The 17,530-nt window shown below is 39.2% G+C and overlaps 1 protein-coding gene across 2 annotated transcripts in view; it reads right to left on the bottom strand.

Annotated features, from left to right (window-relative positions):
- The window catches only part of srbd1 (S1 RNA binding domain 1), a 41,844-nt gene that overhangs the window by 21,451 nt on the left and 2,863 nt on the right, over positions 1 to 17,530 (bottom strand). For both annotated transcript variants that reach the window (XM_044046170.1, XM_044046169.1), the window contains exons 6-14: positions 17,273 to 17,390; positions 17,040 to 17,178; positions 16,727 to 16,823; positions 16,411 to 16,597; positions 11,085 to 11,188; positions 10,367 to 10,474; positions 10,022 to 10,179; positions 8,824 to 8,911; positions 8,608 to 8,715 (exon numbers count right to left, since the gene is read on the bottom strand). In XM_044046170.1, coding sequence (XP_043902105.1) covers positions 8,608 to 8,715; positions 8,824 to 8,911; positions 10,022 to 10,179; positions 10,367 to 10,474; positions 11,085 to 11,188; positions 16,411 to 16,597; positions 16,727 to 16,823; positions 17,040 to 17,178; positions 17,273 to 17,390 — 1,107 coding nt within the window. The remainder of the gene's footprint in view (positions 1 to 8,607; positions 8,716 to 8,823; positions 8,912 to 10,021; positions 10,180 to 10,366; positions 10,475 to 11,084; positions 11,189 to 16,410; positions 16,598 to 16,726; positions 16,824 to 17,039; positions 17,179 to 17,272; positions 17,391 to 17,530) is intronic.

The raw sequence follows: 17,530 nt of genomic DNA on the forward strand, positions 1-17,530 counted from the left end.
TTGCCACAGCATCCATGGCTGTCGCCATAGTGAGGCCATCGTCCTGGCAGCTAGCAGAAGGTTGTCAGCTCCCCGGCTCTCTGGCCTAAGTGGGCAGATGGTCAAAGCAAGGACACACATATGCACACAGTCAGGAAACTCTCTCTCAGTGTAAACTGGCCCAAAAGTATTACCATTTATTCACACTCTCTTTTGCTTATAAATGTAGACACACACACAAAAATACACAGGTCTACCGTTAGGCCTGACCTGGGGCAAAGTCACAAACTGGCTACTCCATCTTTTTCTACTACTGGTCGTCTCTGACACACCCTTGGGCCTGACACACAAACACACTCATGCCTGGCCCCCTGCTGCCCCTCAATAAACCTAACATTGGACGAGATGGATACACACTTTGATACTTCATTATAGCCTTCTGGCACACACGCCTAATCTAAATTAAAACAGCTCATCAGATCAGTCAGAGAAGAAGCGGGGCAATAATATCACCAACTAATCTGATACAGAGGACAAAAAGAGTAAAGAAGGGGGAAGGGGGGGAAATATGAGAAGTAAGTGAGCAAGGACAGACAGGACATTTCACTCTCTGTGACTTTCAAGTGTTGAACAAGTGACAGTTAAATTATCATTATATTGAACAAATCATGTTTATAAAAAGTGTATGTGACATTACACTTTTATTCATAAACAAATGTTTGTGAATAAACCTCCAAACCTCCAAACTCCAAAAAAAAATACAGTTTGGGTTCAGAGAAGGTGAACATGGGACCCAAGATTTGAAAGTGTCCAACATAACTCTTGTCACATGGAACTAATGCAACTTCATCAACAGTGTCAGCCAGTAGGTTTGAAGGGTTAATTCAGGTCAACAGCAGTGCAAATAAGTAAGAGAGACGTCTCCATGTCTAGTTTGAAAGGATGTGGCTGCAGTGAAGAAAATTTCCAAAATCAAGTATCATTACAACTGAACACAAGCAGCTATGCTGGACGCAAACGTTTAGTGAAAGTTAACTCTTTTTGGCAGCGACTGTGTGCTCAACAAGCAACTTTTCCAAGATTGCATTCTGACAATCATATACAGTCAATTTTTGCACAAATTTTCCAGAGGATTTGGATTACCCTGATAGCTTACTCAGAAGGAGAATTTGTTGCTATTGTACCAGCTAAAAACAGACGTTAGAAGTTATAAAAATATGTATATATACAAAGTCAAGTAAGTGCCTTAAAAACAAAAACATAAGATAGCAGACAAAACAATATTTGTGCGAGGGATCACAGCAGATTAATGCAAGAGAGGAATAACTGTTTTCTGGACCGTGCCTTGTACAGCTAAACCAAGGTGGAAATAACACGCTCAGTCAAACCATCTGGCATCAGATGCCACAGAAAAGTAGGATCATAATATACATTATGTTTAACATGGCCTATAATGACATACAGATTAAAAAGGCTCTTGATTGAACAAAGGTGCTTTAACTAGCTGGTGATGATTTTGCATCAGGGTTACAATATTCATATATGGAGGCTATATAAAGAAACATCACAAATAAATTTAGTTTTACAATGAAAAGGCTTCTATTTTTATACATCTAAAACATAATGACACAATGAGTGGTTTAGTTGTCCCTGGAATAACACCTGAAGAACATAAGAAATAACAGTTACAACTTATTAAGTTTTATTTTTGGGGGGCATATTAATGATGTCCATCTCCATATGAGCCACAATATCTCCAGCTGCAAAATTTAGCAGAACAAATACACAATTAACATGCTATGAGATGAAAAATGTTATCTAGAGTTAACCTGCAAAAAAATTCTACTAGTCAATTAATACTGACTGACTTCCTCCATGTCATTTGGCTTGATTTTAAATTGTAAACCTTAGCACTGATAACACTGATGACACACACACTAACACCAATACTGAAAACTAGTGTCACACCACAACTCAAAGTGTATGTGTGAGAGAGATTACTGGACTCATTAAACTGTTTTAGAAGGAGCTGTTTCATATTGCTGGACCATAACACACACGCACAAGTTATCTGTCCTGGCTGCTCAAACAGCTTGGGTCCATTGTTCAGTCAGCTGCAAAGCGTGACCTCAGGGAGACAAATTGAGGAATGCACCATCTCTCTCTTTCTCTCACAGACACTCACACACACACATGCATGTCGGGTCTAAAGATGATGACATTTTTCACAGAGAAAAGCGTCCAAGTGGCAGGTGTCAGGGGCCGTCAGTCTCTAGCAAGATGCTAGAAGGCAGGCAGGCGGGCATGCACACACACACACAAAAACTTCAACTGCCACTGTGAGGCACATCTAAAAAGAGCAAAGCCTCACAGACACTCGTGTCAATCGGGTAGCTGGAAAGGCCCGCGCTTGTGTTAGGCACAAACATATGCACACCACTGTGCAGACAAGGCTACACTCTTACCCCAAAAATCTCTAAATATATAATACACAAATATAAACAAGGGGTGTCACGGACTTATCACATGATTGTCACATGCAGGACTATCACAGGGAACAAAAGAACTCTTGGGAAAGATTGTACAGTGGATAAAGGAGGGAAAAGTCAGAGGCTGACACCACTGAGACATAGTAGGAGGGGAGAGGTAGATGATATGACTGGTTGATATTCACCTGTGTAAGACAAAATGAATTTATTTATACTGCTATTTTCTTGTATCTTCACTTCACTTAATGAGACAGAATAAGACTGTATAGAAGAACAGTTACCAGGTGAGGACAACCCAAAAGAAAGCCACCAAAGGGGCGATTGCACTGTTTGCAAAACAATATTCCATTTGAATGGAATTCTATGGGAAAATGAGCTAACGTGTCACTTGATTTAGAAGGTTAATAAACATTTTCCTAGTTTCGGGTTTTCTTCAATAGCACATGATGTCAAGTGAGTAAATTACATTCCCATTTAGAGGAAAATAGAACTTCGGACATCACCTGAGTTTGTATACACTGCCATGATGGCAGGAAAAGCTTCTGTAAAACTGGCTTCAAGTTTACTGTGTACTTTAAATCAAGAGAAATTTAACAATATGTTGCAGAACTTGACAAACTCACCATATCTGACCCTAATAATGGTGCTTTTGAAGAGCATGGAAACAGCGAGGTAGGATATATCTCAGACCTGCAGCGACCAGACATATTCAGCTTTCTGATAAATTTCCCTTCATCCTACAACAGAGAACACTTGGAAAATGCAATAAAACATGTAAAATAATCAAGGTATTAAAGTGAGAAGAGTTAGCTTCTGTACCTGATATCAAGTGATCACTACGGAAGCAGAGTCTCTTTTCTGCAAGTTCCCATCATTTAATCCTCTAAACTCACTTGTTGCAATGTCACTCATTTCTTTATGACAGTGATTAAACTCTCCTGTTTCTTCAGATATTTGAGGATCTAGTAAAATGTTCTGACATTTGGTCCCCTCTGGTATAACAACAACTATCTTTCTTCTTATATTTCTACAGTAGGAAGGAAAGCCTTTAATTTAACCACTTTACGCATCCTTTTGTAAAGAGGGCACACTCAAGCTGAGGCCGTCCCATGCCTCTAAATCTGTCCGTCCCTCTTCACCTCCTTCTGTGCAACCTTCAGACCTTGGGTGAGGCCCAAGTGCCTGGATTTCACTCAGTCATCACTGGTCCTGCCACTGTGTGTTCATCACTCACTCAGCCTGGCCCTGGAAGCGTGCCTGGACACAGGTCATGACAGGGGATACACACACCCTCAACTACACACCGCCATGAATACGGTCTACACTACTGTCCTCCAGGTCCATCAGCTAGCCAGTAATAATGATCTCATCCCAAGAGGAGTGGGCTAAAGGGCAAGACAGTCAAGGACTTGTGAGCTTGTATGTGTGTCAATGTACAAGTGCAAATGTACACTGTTGGCTATTTGAGTATGTTTCCCGCTGTAATGGCTTGTACTCTTCTCAGACAGCTTTAAGTACGAACCAGTCAAGAGAGAAGGACGACTGCTTCAAGAAAGAGTACAACATTGATGATGATGAGGGAGAGGAATGTTCCAAAATGAGTATGTCCTGGAAGTGGTTTCAAGGTTTCACTAATGTTCCCAAATTATTATTATTAGCAATAATTTGACAGCACAACACCTTTAAATTGGTTAGTATTGTATATAAAGTAATGTCTTTGTGACACAGCAAATTATGGAATTACTGTAATTTAACAAAGAAACTGCAATGATTTCCTACAAATGCATTGTAATAAATCAACTCATAATACAACTAATAGATACTGTAACGCTGGTGACTTGAAGGCCCTCAAGGATGCATTTGTGTGCTCATAAAAAAGAGAGTAGTCAGGTCAGTCATCTCAGTACCCTTCAGGAGTGACCGAGCAAGTGGTTAAGAAATTGGATGTCATTTTTGATCCCAGAGTACATGTGTATCATCACCACTGTTTCGCAAAAAAATGTTCAATTAAGCAGCAATGTACAGTTTTGTAATATCAAACAATCACAGCAAAAACAAATCATTAGTAGTCATTTCATACAAATGACAGGTGCATCTTGCTGTTAACACACTGTAAAAAATAAAAATAATTATTAAGACACAGCGGTATGGCAGACAACCTGATGTGAATTCAGTGGGGGCCATCACAAGCACAGAAAAACTTTGTCAGTTAAATAATACCCCATGCTGTATAATGTACAGCAGGATGCGGGTCAGTGATGGAGGCATTACTCAGACTTTATCATGTAGGGTTACTTTGGTATGAATCTAACAGGCAGATGAAGATTTGAATCTGGTGGGGAGTTTTGCCATGTAAATCATTTTATGGCATTTGTTACTTTCACGATACATAACGCAGTACATTTTGTCCAAATATGGCCTTCACTTTGAACTCTACAATGGACGCTTTTGTTTTTTTTTTCCTGTAGTTTTACTTCTTTCTACTTTTGTTAATGGGGGCATTGGGTGAGATGTCATTTAATGATTTGGTTGAACAACAAAGTGACAAGCCTTTATACATAATCAAACCTATTGTCTCATCTACAGTACATAATACTATTTTAATACTATGTTTATATATACATAAGATACACAAATGTGTAGGTGCCTTTAGAAAAGGCCACACATTACAAATTATGAAAGAGGTGACTCAGAGAGTGCGATGAGGCTACTCATACAGGACTGAGGCACTACAATACACACACACACACACACACACACACACACACACACACACACACACACACACACACACACACACACACACACACACACACACACACACACACACACACACACACACACACACACACACACACACACACACACACACACACACACACACACACACACACACACACAAGGATGTCCCACAGGCTTTCATTTCTGGTTGTCATTCCAGCTGAGCACTGAGGCAGAAGGACAGAGAGAGAGAGAGAGAGAGAAGCAAGTGGAGAAGAATGGGTGTATAAGGGTGGGGGTGGTGCTACAATGAAGGTTCACAGGGAGACAGGAAGCAGACGGCGCAAATGAGGCCGAGGTCTTTTAAATGAACTAATGCACTGTCAGAGAGCAGAGGAGAGGAATATACAGATTTATACAAAAACTGGCAGCTGGTCTGCCAAAAAGAAAACTTTTTAAACAGTGGTAGTGTCATAATTTTACTGGCTGCTACCCAAATTTAAAAATCCTGAAAATCAAAGACTACACTTGCTAAAATAACAGTGACATAAAATGCATCTTTCCAAATGAACAAGTACTGGCTGAGGATGTCAAAGAAACAAGAAACTGAAGCTAAAAAGAAAAAAGAAAAAGGGAAAAGTCGCTGGAATCAGTGAAAAGTCGGTGGACTCTGTGACTCAGACTTTTTCACACGAGGTGGCTGCTCATGAGTGAAACTGTTTCCTAAACGCATTGGGTATCTGAAATATTTTCTCATTTTCAAAAACAGTCTGAAGCAACTTCATGCAAGAACAAATGCTTATATGTAAAGAAACCCACAATATCACATAGTGTACCAGAAACTGGGTCAATTAATTATATTAGGGACATTCACAGCAAGCACTAAGACCCCTTGCTGTTTCTGAAGCTACATAGCTATTCTATGTCATTGCCATCACATTTGTTGCCGTAGTAATGAGGTTTCCCTAATGGCAGGTCAGGGTCAGCTCCAGGTCAGTCAGCAGGGGAGTAAGACCCTCGCAGTTATGAACAACTGCCCCTCCATGAGGGTTCCACTGTTTTCCACTGTTTTCCTTTCTAATCCATCTAGGGTGATTTTGGTCAAAATTTACCAACTTCAGGCCAACTTTCATCGAAATAGCTGTCAAAAATGAAGTAAATAAACAAACATTACTAGTTAAGCTACAACGCAGTCATGTACTGGTTTCAAGTACTTCATCACTACCTCAAAAGCGGGTGGTATGTACAATTAATGACAACCATATGAAGGGTTAAAGACAACGAGAAGGTCTCTGTATAAATTCGAATTAATTTGCAATCATTTAATAATGAGTTTTTTCCAACAACTAGGGAGTAGTGTGCATTCAAATATAATAATTGCACAATGCATAAATTCCATTTTCAATAAAATATGACAAGCTGACAAATGAAATTCATGCCTGTCGTGTACATTTAGTTTTATTTTGTATCAGTGGACCACAAATCCAATTCATGCTGATGTTCTTTTAAAATCTTATTAGGAGTTTGTCATTATTTTGATGACTTAATCATACATGAATAATTTAAATCAAGGGATACTGAATTTACTAATTAAGTAATTGCTACAAACACTGTATATCTTAATAGTTTAAACAATGAATCAATGACTGATCACCACAAATAAAGGCCTTTTCTCCCTTACTGCCAAATAAACTAAAACTAAACTAATAAAGAAAACTGAAGCTATGCTTTGTTGAGACATTCAAGATCACTATAAAATCACTATAAAATCACAAGTAAGTGATTTTTAAGGGATACATTAATAGAATATTGAGAAGATGTGATTTGTGTAACACATTTGGTTTGTCCTATTGCTCTCCAGTGGGCCTGAACATTTTCATCTGGGGTCAACCCGACCAAGGTATCACATGTGGTACATAGTGTGTGCAACACTTAAATGCAAAGTGGGCCCATATTTCAGCGTCTTGTATTTCAAAGACACACTATATAAGGGGGACCCCCAGAGCATTGGACTTTGTGGGGCATTTCAAAAGCACCTTTAATCCATTGGACTTTTATTTAAGAAGAGGAGTGATAATGGAAAAAAAGAGGAAAGGAAGGAAGAAGATAACAGTAAAGGGGACAGGAATATGAAGAATGCCACAAACAAGAGAAAATCATTTAATGCAAGCACTCACAGACTCGGCTTAAACATCTAGGTTTCTGTAAGTTCATCAGCCACAATCATAGAAATCAAAGTGAGACCAGATGACTCCAGTAAAATATCCCCTGGATAACAAAAAACATATTTCTATGGCTTGCTTTTAAAGTACAGTTAATCATATTAGGTGACAAAGGACATTCAGCCAGCGACACCACATCAAACTGTCAAAAGTCCAACATTCTGACATGTTGTGAAATGTATCAATACCAACCTCTGCATCAAAAGAAGGAACAAGAGAGACATTATATCAAGATGGTACCAAGAAGGTACTCAAATAGACTCAACTGGGAAAAAAGCCTCTCTGAGTATAATTAAGTGGATGTTAACTTAATAAAAACCTATTTTGGATAGATTTTTGCAAATAGACAGAAATTGAACTGTTAAGAAAACACCTGGGCTATTAAGCAAAATCTGAGTGCATGTGTGCATGAACTAAAAAAAAATGAGAAATCTCTTAAATATACACACATCCAAGCAAAGCTCTGTATCATTCTAGACTGTGGTCCCACTGCTAACCTCATGTCAACAAACACACATGGAACTCAGCAGAGAGAGTGGGAGACATAGCGGAGCAGCCAGTGGTTATTATGCTTGGACAGAGGTTCTGTGCTGTTGTATTCTGAAGTGTAGACTGTCCTATTCACAGGCACAAACACGCACCACCAACCTTCAAGTGGAACAAAGTCCAGATGGCTGTAATAGCCAATATTCGCTTGGGGGACACATTACAGTTTGTCTTCTCTCGATCTGTGTCTCGCTGTTTCACTCCCACATATTTTTATCTTCTGTTCTTAAGCTATTCACATTCCTGACCCCCTTTGTTCACACACTTTTTCCCAAACTCTCAACAATCTGATTTCATTTATACAAATACGATTTTTTCTTATTCAGTTTCTCACCATCATTCCTGATCTGACCGGCATCACTATTCATCCCAATGTCTGCCCCAATGTTGTGTAGGCACCAATCTACATGTGTTTGACAATGGCAGAACTCTTTTCAAATGGTTCTCAAAAATCTTTTCAGTGAAAATGTGTAATGATGTTTTTGATATTTAAAAGTGACGACAATCTTATTGGGGGTTTTTTACTGACTAACATATGAAGTATTCTGGAATATGAGTTAATTACAACACATGATGCAATAAATCAGACTATGCCATGAAACAAAATAAACCAGCCCCTGTTACAGCCTGCACTTACTGAAAGAACTTACCAATATGACACATCCAGAGGGTGAAAGCGGCGCCTGGAGATGAGGTCAGCAAAGAATGACTCAGTTTCACGACACGCTGTCCCATTGCCAATGACAACCCTGGTACAGCTAGTAGAAAGCAGGGAGAAAGATGATGTAATTATTAGGTTAGTTAAATTCACTCTCCCTGATCATTGGTTATTGGCATTCAGTGAACTGCAACCAAACCAGCAGTACCTGTATTTGATCATGAGGTGGCACAGTTTGTCTGCTTCTCTGTGCCTGTTTACTTGTGGGTAGACAACATCAGTATGGAGTATCTGGCCTGAGAGCAGAAAGATGAAGATAAACGGAAGGAGAAAACAATTGAGACATGACAAGATGGAGCTCAATATAGTCAACTATGCATTATGAAGCTAGTGTCTCTCCACTGCACTGTATATCCTATGAAGTAAGAATGCTAAAATTTATTTAATAATTTATGAATTCCCCATCTGCAATGCCTAATCCTCCACAGGAATCCATTGCCTGTCAGGTCTCTGCTACCTCAGAGGAGAGGTGTAGTAAATGGAAACGTGACTGGAAAACTCTGACAGGAAGTCAAGTGAGCCAAGACCCACCAAACCATAGTACGCTGGTGTCCGTCTGTTGTAAGAGTGTCAGCGTGACTTGTGGCCACACAATCAGTTACCCAGAGGGTGGGACCCACCCTTGCACAGTGTGCGGCCACACATACTGCGAGGCATGCTGAGACATACAGTACAGCACAGAAGACACACATTAAAAAGACAAACATAGTCGGTCCACCAGTACCATCATGCCAGCTGGTATCTAGTCTCTGATGTGCACACACAAACCATAGTGGTAAAGACAGTCCCTGTAATGTGTGTTAATGCTTCTCCACTCGCTTGAATCTTAAATAATGTAGCGAACAAAGCATGTACACGGGTCAGATATGAGATGTGAGACAGAGAGAAAATATAGCACATTAGCCATGAATTTATAGGCTTCAGTTGACCTTGAATAAACCTTGAATATGTGACAATAATCAGGGAAAATACTGTTGATAAATTACAATGATTCTGCTTGTTCATAGATATTGGTGATTCTACTACTCATTTAAAGTTTTATTGCATAAATGAAGCTTCCACTCAAGTAACTGTGACATATTTGCAGCCTAATAGCTGTACTTTGATTACTCCTTTAGTTGTACACAATACATTTGAATTAGCTGTGAGTGTAAATGAATTAAGCTGCCGCTCAAACAGCTGCACAACGCAGATTTTATGCACTACGGAGAACAAGGTCTCTTAATATGAGTGTAGTAAAGTAAAAACAACCATGTATATATTATATTATACATTATATTATATTTCAAACTATTCAGCTGATGTTTTTTGATCCAGTACACTAGTGTGAGTGTGAGTTTACTTACCAGTTGGGGAGAGGACTGCCAGCTTACAGCCATGTCTATAGCCAGGGTCCACCCCCAGGATGGCACAACCCCTGACTGGACACACCAACAGGCGCTGGCGGAGGTTCCGCACAAACAAGGCAATGGATTCTTTCTCTGCTGCAACTGTCAGCTTATTCCTACAGAGAGGACAAAAAAAGGAGTAATAAAAATAGGGGCAAATAACAAGACAGGGAAAGCAAAAATTCCAGCAAAAGGAGTCACAAATGAAAGCACGGGGCAAAGAGAAGCATATAGTGAGAGTGTCAATGAACAAGTGGTCATCAAGTAAAGAAAAGCCTTAAAGCAAACACAAATACAAAATACCTGTAACTTCTGGTGAGAAAAGGAATAATAAGCCTTTTGTAAGAGTCCTCCACTGCATTCTTGATGATAACACAAAGCTCTTCTCTCGCAAATGTTCTTGGCCTCCACCTGTACCAAAATAGTTAAGAGAATGAGGATTGTTTTGATTTTCAGTGATAAAAACAAACTATAAAAATAGACATGCTGTGAACTTGTACAGTTTTCGTAACTTGCTTGTTAACCTCAAACAATATAACATTCTATTGAATTGTTCTACAACCTAAATTGTGATACATAAATGATGAAGCAATATAGACCAATGAAACACCACTTTAAAGAAAATTATTTTTCTTTCAAAGCCATGCTTCTTTAAACTCTACTTTTTGGGGGGAAAGCATAAAAATCTATTACAAATTCTTTATCTTCTTTTTTTAATTCAACTCAATTATTTCCAAGGTAAAATCTCTGCTAAAAAAAAAAAAATTATTAACCCAATGACTGGATTTTATAATAGTGAGGAGCCTTCATACCAGTGATGTTAAAAGGCAATTTAAAATTCAGTTTTTAAACATCAATGAAGAACTAACTCACTGCTGTAAAATTAACCACTTAGGGAGAGATCCAACTAAAATGTTTAATCTCTTCCTACGTATTGTAGGGAGCACTTCTATAAATGGAAGACAGGCTCCATTATTGTTATACAATATAAAGTTACATAAAGTATTATTGTGTTTCTGACCTGTTGTTGATGCACCACCTCGTGAAGTCACTCTTCACCCTTTCAGGAATGTTCACCTTGACCGTCAAAATCTTCAGACTCTCGCCACGGTTAATTGCCAGGGTCTGCACACATACACACGTTCATGAAAGCAAGCACACACACACAAACACAGAGACAGAGAGAGTTCCCGTGGTTAATGCAATATAATAAATCTTATTAAGAAAACATGGATAAAAGAGTGAAAACAACTCACGAAGGCAACAGTCAAAATGCAAACAGCAAAGTGCTCTGTTAATGTGGGTGCAACTTATTTTCTTTTTATATATGTTTAATATTTTTGTTAGAATTGTAGTTGGATTGCTTTGTTTCTACAGTTGAAAATAACAAACTGTTTAATGTTCAGCTGAATTGAAGTAGTGATTTCCGCAAACTAGAAACATGAAAATGAATTGATTATCCTTGTGCTCTTAATATTTGGTTATTTTTGTTAAGATGGACCGACAAATAGTTTTTTTTTATTTGTATGCATGTCATGTTTTTTCATAACCAGCAGATGTTCCTTATCCTACAACACATAAGCATAAACGCTAAACTCTCCATACATGTGTAAAAAGTAAAAGTGATGAGCATAGGAGTGTGTCCTGTGGCCATGCCTGTTATGTGCTGGTCCCCCCTCAGAGGAACTGTTACATGCTGTTAAGCAAACAGTAGTAAGTGTCTGACCTTTTCAGCGGGGAACCTTTACCCTGCCACAGAACAGGACCAGGGAAAAAAAGACGTCAATCTGGAGCCCAAGCGGAAGAAGCAAGCTGACAAATGCCACCACTATGCCACCATCAGTGCTGAGACCGCAAGGCCTACCCCCACCTAACCCAAATCTCACTCACACACAAAGTGCCACAACCATTACCAGTCAGCAGCACCCTCAGATGTGCTGCGCCCATGTGCAGCTCCCACACAAAAAACAGCTAATGGCATTGAGAAGCAAGAATAAATGCAGCAAGATTTTTTGAATTATGATGAAAGTTAAATTTCATCATAATTGGCATTTCTCTCCTCCAGGCAGCTACACTGACTGTGATGTTATTTCTTTAACAATCTTCATCAAAGCAATGAAGTTGAACACCACAGTCCAGGGAACGACACAGCTCTCTGGAAAAGCCACAAGTTAAATTAAAAAGGTAAATACAAACTCGCTAAAACATTTCATGGTTGCCAAGTATTCCACACTGATGGTGAACACTGAACCAGAATTTTAGGATATCCATTGTGGTCATTTTGACCATTCAGAAATTACATATTATATCAATAATCAATGTATATTTTACACAAGGAGAAAACCTTCTATTGCACAAAACAGTCAGATTTTCAGCTACAGAAAAATCTATGAACATTTGTTTATGTGATATAGAAAACAGTATTTGCTTAAATTATCATGTTGTGAAATGATTTTAAAAAAAAAATATGACAGAAAAGCAAAAATAAGTGGTAACGGTCAAGCAAGACATTGGGTTTTTTGGGGGTGCAAATGTCACAAGGAAGTTTTGGTGTTAAAGACAAATAATTCATAAACCGGTTTTGAGTGGTTTCAAAATATTAAAAAAAGAGTACTATGTCCCACAGTCATTATATGTTCTATTGCTTGTTAAAAGTACCTAACAAAAATTGCACTACATTCAAACCATTCTCAAATAAGTCAACACAATGCTGATGAAGCCATGACTCTCTCTGCGTTTCTCAGTATAGTATAAACACAGAGAACCAAGCGCTCCCTAAACCAAGTACAACAGAATAAAGTATGAGGCTAAGTTAAAAGGCAGGTATACAATTAATGCAGTACATATAAATGACTAAAGCACTGACATATCGTAGGAGCCGTTTGTGTGAGAGGGAGAGAGAGAGCAGGGATGTGACAGAGGGCAGAGTGTTTTGGTAATCGAAGTTAAGTAATCACATATAACAGAATCCACATAATAGTTGCAACACACAAAACACTGAGGAGTGGATAAAATCTCCGTCCATAAAAAGTATTTTCGTAGATTCAGTGTAACGGACTGTGATCATTAGCAATCCTTCCAGTTGTTTCCTGTGTGATGGCAACATGTTTAAAGAAATACAATTTAACACCACTTCAAATCAAATCCATAAAGCCTAAACAATTACATAAACCGTAAACTTTTTCTGCGCATCCTGTAATTTAACTGTCAAAAACTTCAAATTAATCATTTCTTAGCATGACTGCCAAACTGGCATGGGGCAGTATGGGGCCTTGCTGTTTTCTTTGACAGCTGGCTGCTGTCCGTGTTGATGATGTGTATCTCTACGCCTCTCAGTTTCTGCCTGTGTTGGGTCATTGGAGGGATACAGAGACTGATCTGAAAGGAAGGGTGATGTGAGAAGTGTGTGTTTGCATGTCGGATGGGCCACAAGTGACAGGTAGCCAAGTGCTGGCCAAACTCTGACAAGAAAAGACAGACTGTCTGCTGGATGCTCCTTCATCCTCCCACCAGCCCACGAGGGAGGGCAGTCAGCCAAAGACCGTCCTCTCTCTATCCGTCTCTTTGTCTGTCTCATCTTTTCTTTAGAGGAATACTGTTATCAACACATACATTAACCACCCAGTATATCAGTGATACACAAACAGATACACTCATGGCAACACACAGAATCACAGCAGATGTGTACACATTTTTGGTCTGGTTGATACACCATTAAAAAAATCATTAAATATACTTGTATAGATTGCTATACCAGAAAAGGGTTTGGACTAGCTGTGCTGTTGCAAGAAGGTTGAAAAACAAAAGGTACATAGGCCAAAAAATGATCTTGACAAACAGTGAAACAATAACATAAAGCATGTGGGATGTAGTAAGTAAGTTACATGAGATAATATTCTAGCATGATGCACTTGTTTTTTATACAAATATACTGGCTGCTCAGCAAGAACAAGCTCTGTTCATTCCTGGAATTTACACACTTTCAGAACATCTCTGAACTCTTGAGTGCTCTTATTCTATCCAAAATTAATAACACAGCATAAGGTCTGGGATGTTAATGGGGCAACCAACTTCAGATCAGACCCAAGTGCACAGATAAGCATGTGATTAAAATTGTATTTCTGTTGTAAACTCACACTATTTTATAGGATTTACAAATTATGTTATGTATAAGCACCAACGTACAAAAGTATCACATCATATGATGATATGTGACACACACACACACACACACACACACACACACACACACACACACACACACACACACACACACACACACACACACACACACACACACACACACACACACACACACACACACACACACACACACACACACACACACACACACACACTATTGATGTGAGAGACTGACATGCGATGTGTTTCTTCCACCCTTTCATCAAAAACAGTTTTGACAAAACAGTTCCATCTACTTGAGCTTTACTGCAGGGGATACCCATATAAGAACGATAAACTACCATTTGATCACAGTGTAAATCGCATTAAAAGTAGCCCACTTCACATTCAACAAATATGGTCTGGCACACTCAAGAACATACCAGCTGCTAATAGCTATAAGCTAAATGTGTACCCCTCGAAGAAGATTTCAAATCAAATCTGACAGAATTAAATCACAGCTAATCCTCTCAACTAGATATGTGAAATAGCTTATGAAAGACGCATTGAATGCCAGTGCTTTATATGTAATAACATTAAATTACTTTGAATAAATGACTCCTTATTATCATTATTATTATTATTATTATAATTACAGTAATTAATATTACCATTATTATTATTATCATTATTATTATTATAACTGTCTAGTTTGATTATGCATTTCTGGGTTTTGTAAAGTTGGTCAGACAGAAAAAAATTACAATATTAGGCAAAGCATTTTATGGATTCAAAAAATCCATTGATTAGACAAGAAAACGATCCAAAAAATCAGCAGAATTAATATTAATGTCTTAACTTTCCTAATGTCAACCAGTGGCTTTAGGAAATATATTTGCCATTCTATTCTCAGTCTCAATCTACAGGTGAACTTGCATGTTCACTGGCTCAAATATGACATCTTTTCACTGCTGCCTTCATACAATCTCCCATCCTTTTAATTTAATACTCGAGCAAGTATGTGCGTTTACACACATGCCTACTGTCAAAACACATCTCACACCTGCTACTCTTTCCCACCAACTTGACGGCAGAAAAGGTTCATTTTAGCCGGAGTCCGACAGCTAGCAGGGTCACAGCTGCTTGTGGATTAATACTTTGTGTCATCAAATTAAAGGCCTCACATACAGAGGAGCGCAGAGGGGAGGTGTGGAGGAGATGGGGAAAACTGAGGCTTAATCGGGATAAGAGGGAGGGAGGGAAAAGCAGAGAGAGCTAAGTGAAGTGACAGATGTACCTTAGCGACGATCATCTGTTCACTCTCTCCCTCCCTTTACTTCCACTCCACACCCGTGTCCGCCTGTGCGCCCAGCAGCAGTGACTGTCACTACAAGAGAACGCCTGTCAATCAAAGCTTCCTAATCCAATGGCATGTCGGCAGGGGACATGTCACATATGTTAAGAGGAGAGAATGAGGGGACTTGCTGGGTGCGCTTGTGTGTGAGAGCGAGTGTGCATGCGTGCATGTATGTGTATGTGATTGTATGACTGCAGGGCAGCACACGGTTGCTAGAGAGTGTGATGTGGCAGAGAGGCAACGGGTGATGGAAGTTATGGTGACACATGAGGCTCGGCACCAACTCTGAGTAACCCACCAGTCACTGGAGGGACAGAAGGGGGGCAGAGGAGGCAGAGCAGGGCACAGGAGGGGCAAATGTGGAGACACAGACAAGGCTAACTGTGACTGACATCACTAGCATTCAGAAGCGACACACAGATAGCAGACAGAAATGGCACAAACATAAACAGATGCTCTGTGTGTGTGTGTGTGTGTGTGTGTGTGTCAATCAGTCAAAATGCACTTAAAAAATCTGTTCTTGCTTTTGATTGTTAGCTCTTTTAACTTGTCTTATTTATAATATCATAATAATGGTTAGTACTGTTGCCTTGCAGCAAAAAGATGCAGGTTCAAGTGTTGGTCGGTAGAAGGGCCTTTCTGCATGGAGTTTGCATGTTCTCACTGTGTGTGTGTGTGGGTCCCTGGACATTTGTTATGATAGATTCTGGACTTAATATTTTATATATATTGAGGTGCTTGAATGTATCTTAACAATGTATAGGTGTGTGTGGTGTTATGTGGGTTATGTGAAGCACTTTGTATTATGTTTTATCTGTATGAAAGGTGCGATGTAAATAAAGATTGACAGACACTGACTATGACCTACCTGGTGGGGTTGAATGCGTTCAATGTTGCAAGTGAATTTAAAGTAGAGGTGGAACTTGTCAATGTCTGTGTTTTTGTTTTGCTGGGCATCTGGTTTTCTGTAGTTTTGTACCGGGGTCTCCTGCTCTTTCTCCTTTTGCGCTGACTTAGACACAGAGGACTGGATCATGACAAAGTTGTTCTCACACCTGACACAGAATAGGAGAAATGCAGAGACAAAGCATTGAGCTAAGTATGACTGATCCACCAATACAAAAGTGACCTTTCATCTGTACATCAAAAACAACTTGATATGTATGCATGCATTATGTTCTCACAATTTTTTTACGTAGGTCAGTGTCTCAGGATCTTTAGCTATCATATCAGCCAAGATATGTTCCACACCTGTAGCCACTTCTTCCACTGATGACAGACCTGTCAAACGAATATAAGCATACTGTTTATCAAAATAGACTTTTAATGAGCTCTTCTACAAGGTGTAAATATAGTTTTCCACAAGGCGTTGATAGTTGTAATACAAATTAAATGTAATTGTACTTTTATGTTAGCTTGTCCGAGAATTGCGTTGACCTTAAAAGCCAAGTTACAGTTAGTTTCAACAAAACTCATCATAGGATATTTATGCCTTACCTTGGGTATCAGGTTTTACCCATGCTCTTAAATCCATCGTGTGTGGCGAGTCCATCAGTGCAGAGGTGGCCTCCTCAAGGCCAAGCGCTTTAGCTTTGCGAGCCTTTGACAGCTTACTGCCTTTTTTATAGGGAGAATACTGCAAACAAAGACAAACACACTAGAATGAGATGACTGATTAAGGACGTAAGTGTAATTTCATAATACTGCTAGATGAAAGATGCAATTCTGACCACATGATCAAGTTCATCAGCTGATCGACACCTCCTCAGGTCTTGTTCTAACTCAGATGTCAAAACTCCATCCTTCCTAAGGGTCTGAATCACTGACTGGGTCTTCTTGGCCAGAGTGCTGAAAAAACAGACATGAAAATTAACAAAACACAAAAAACACAATAAAGCAGTACACAAGTAAAAGAGTAAAACAATTATAAACTGTTTCAGGTCTTAAAGCAGGAGCAGTTGCACCATCTAGTGGCCAATGTCTGGAAA

This window comes from Solea senegalensis, linkage group LG15, assembly GCF_019176455.1.
Source record: "Solea senegalensis isolate Sse05_10M linkage group LG15, IFAPA_SoseM_1, whole genome shotgun sequence".
Lineage (NCBI taxonomy): Eukaryota > Metazoa > Chordata > Actinopteri > Pleuronectiformes > Soleidae > Solea > Solea senegalensis.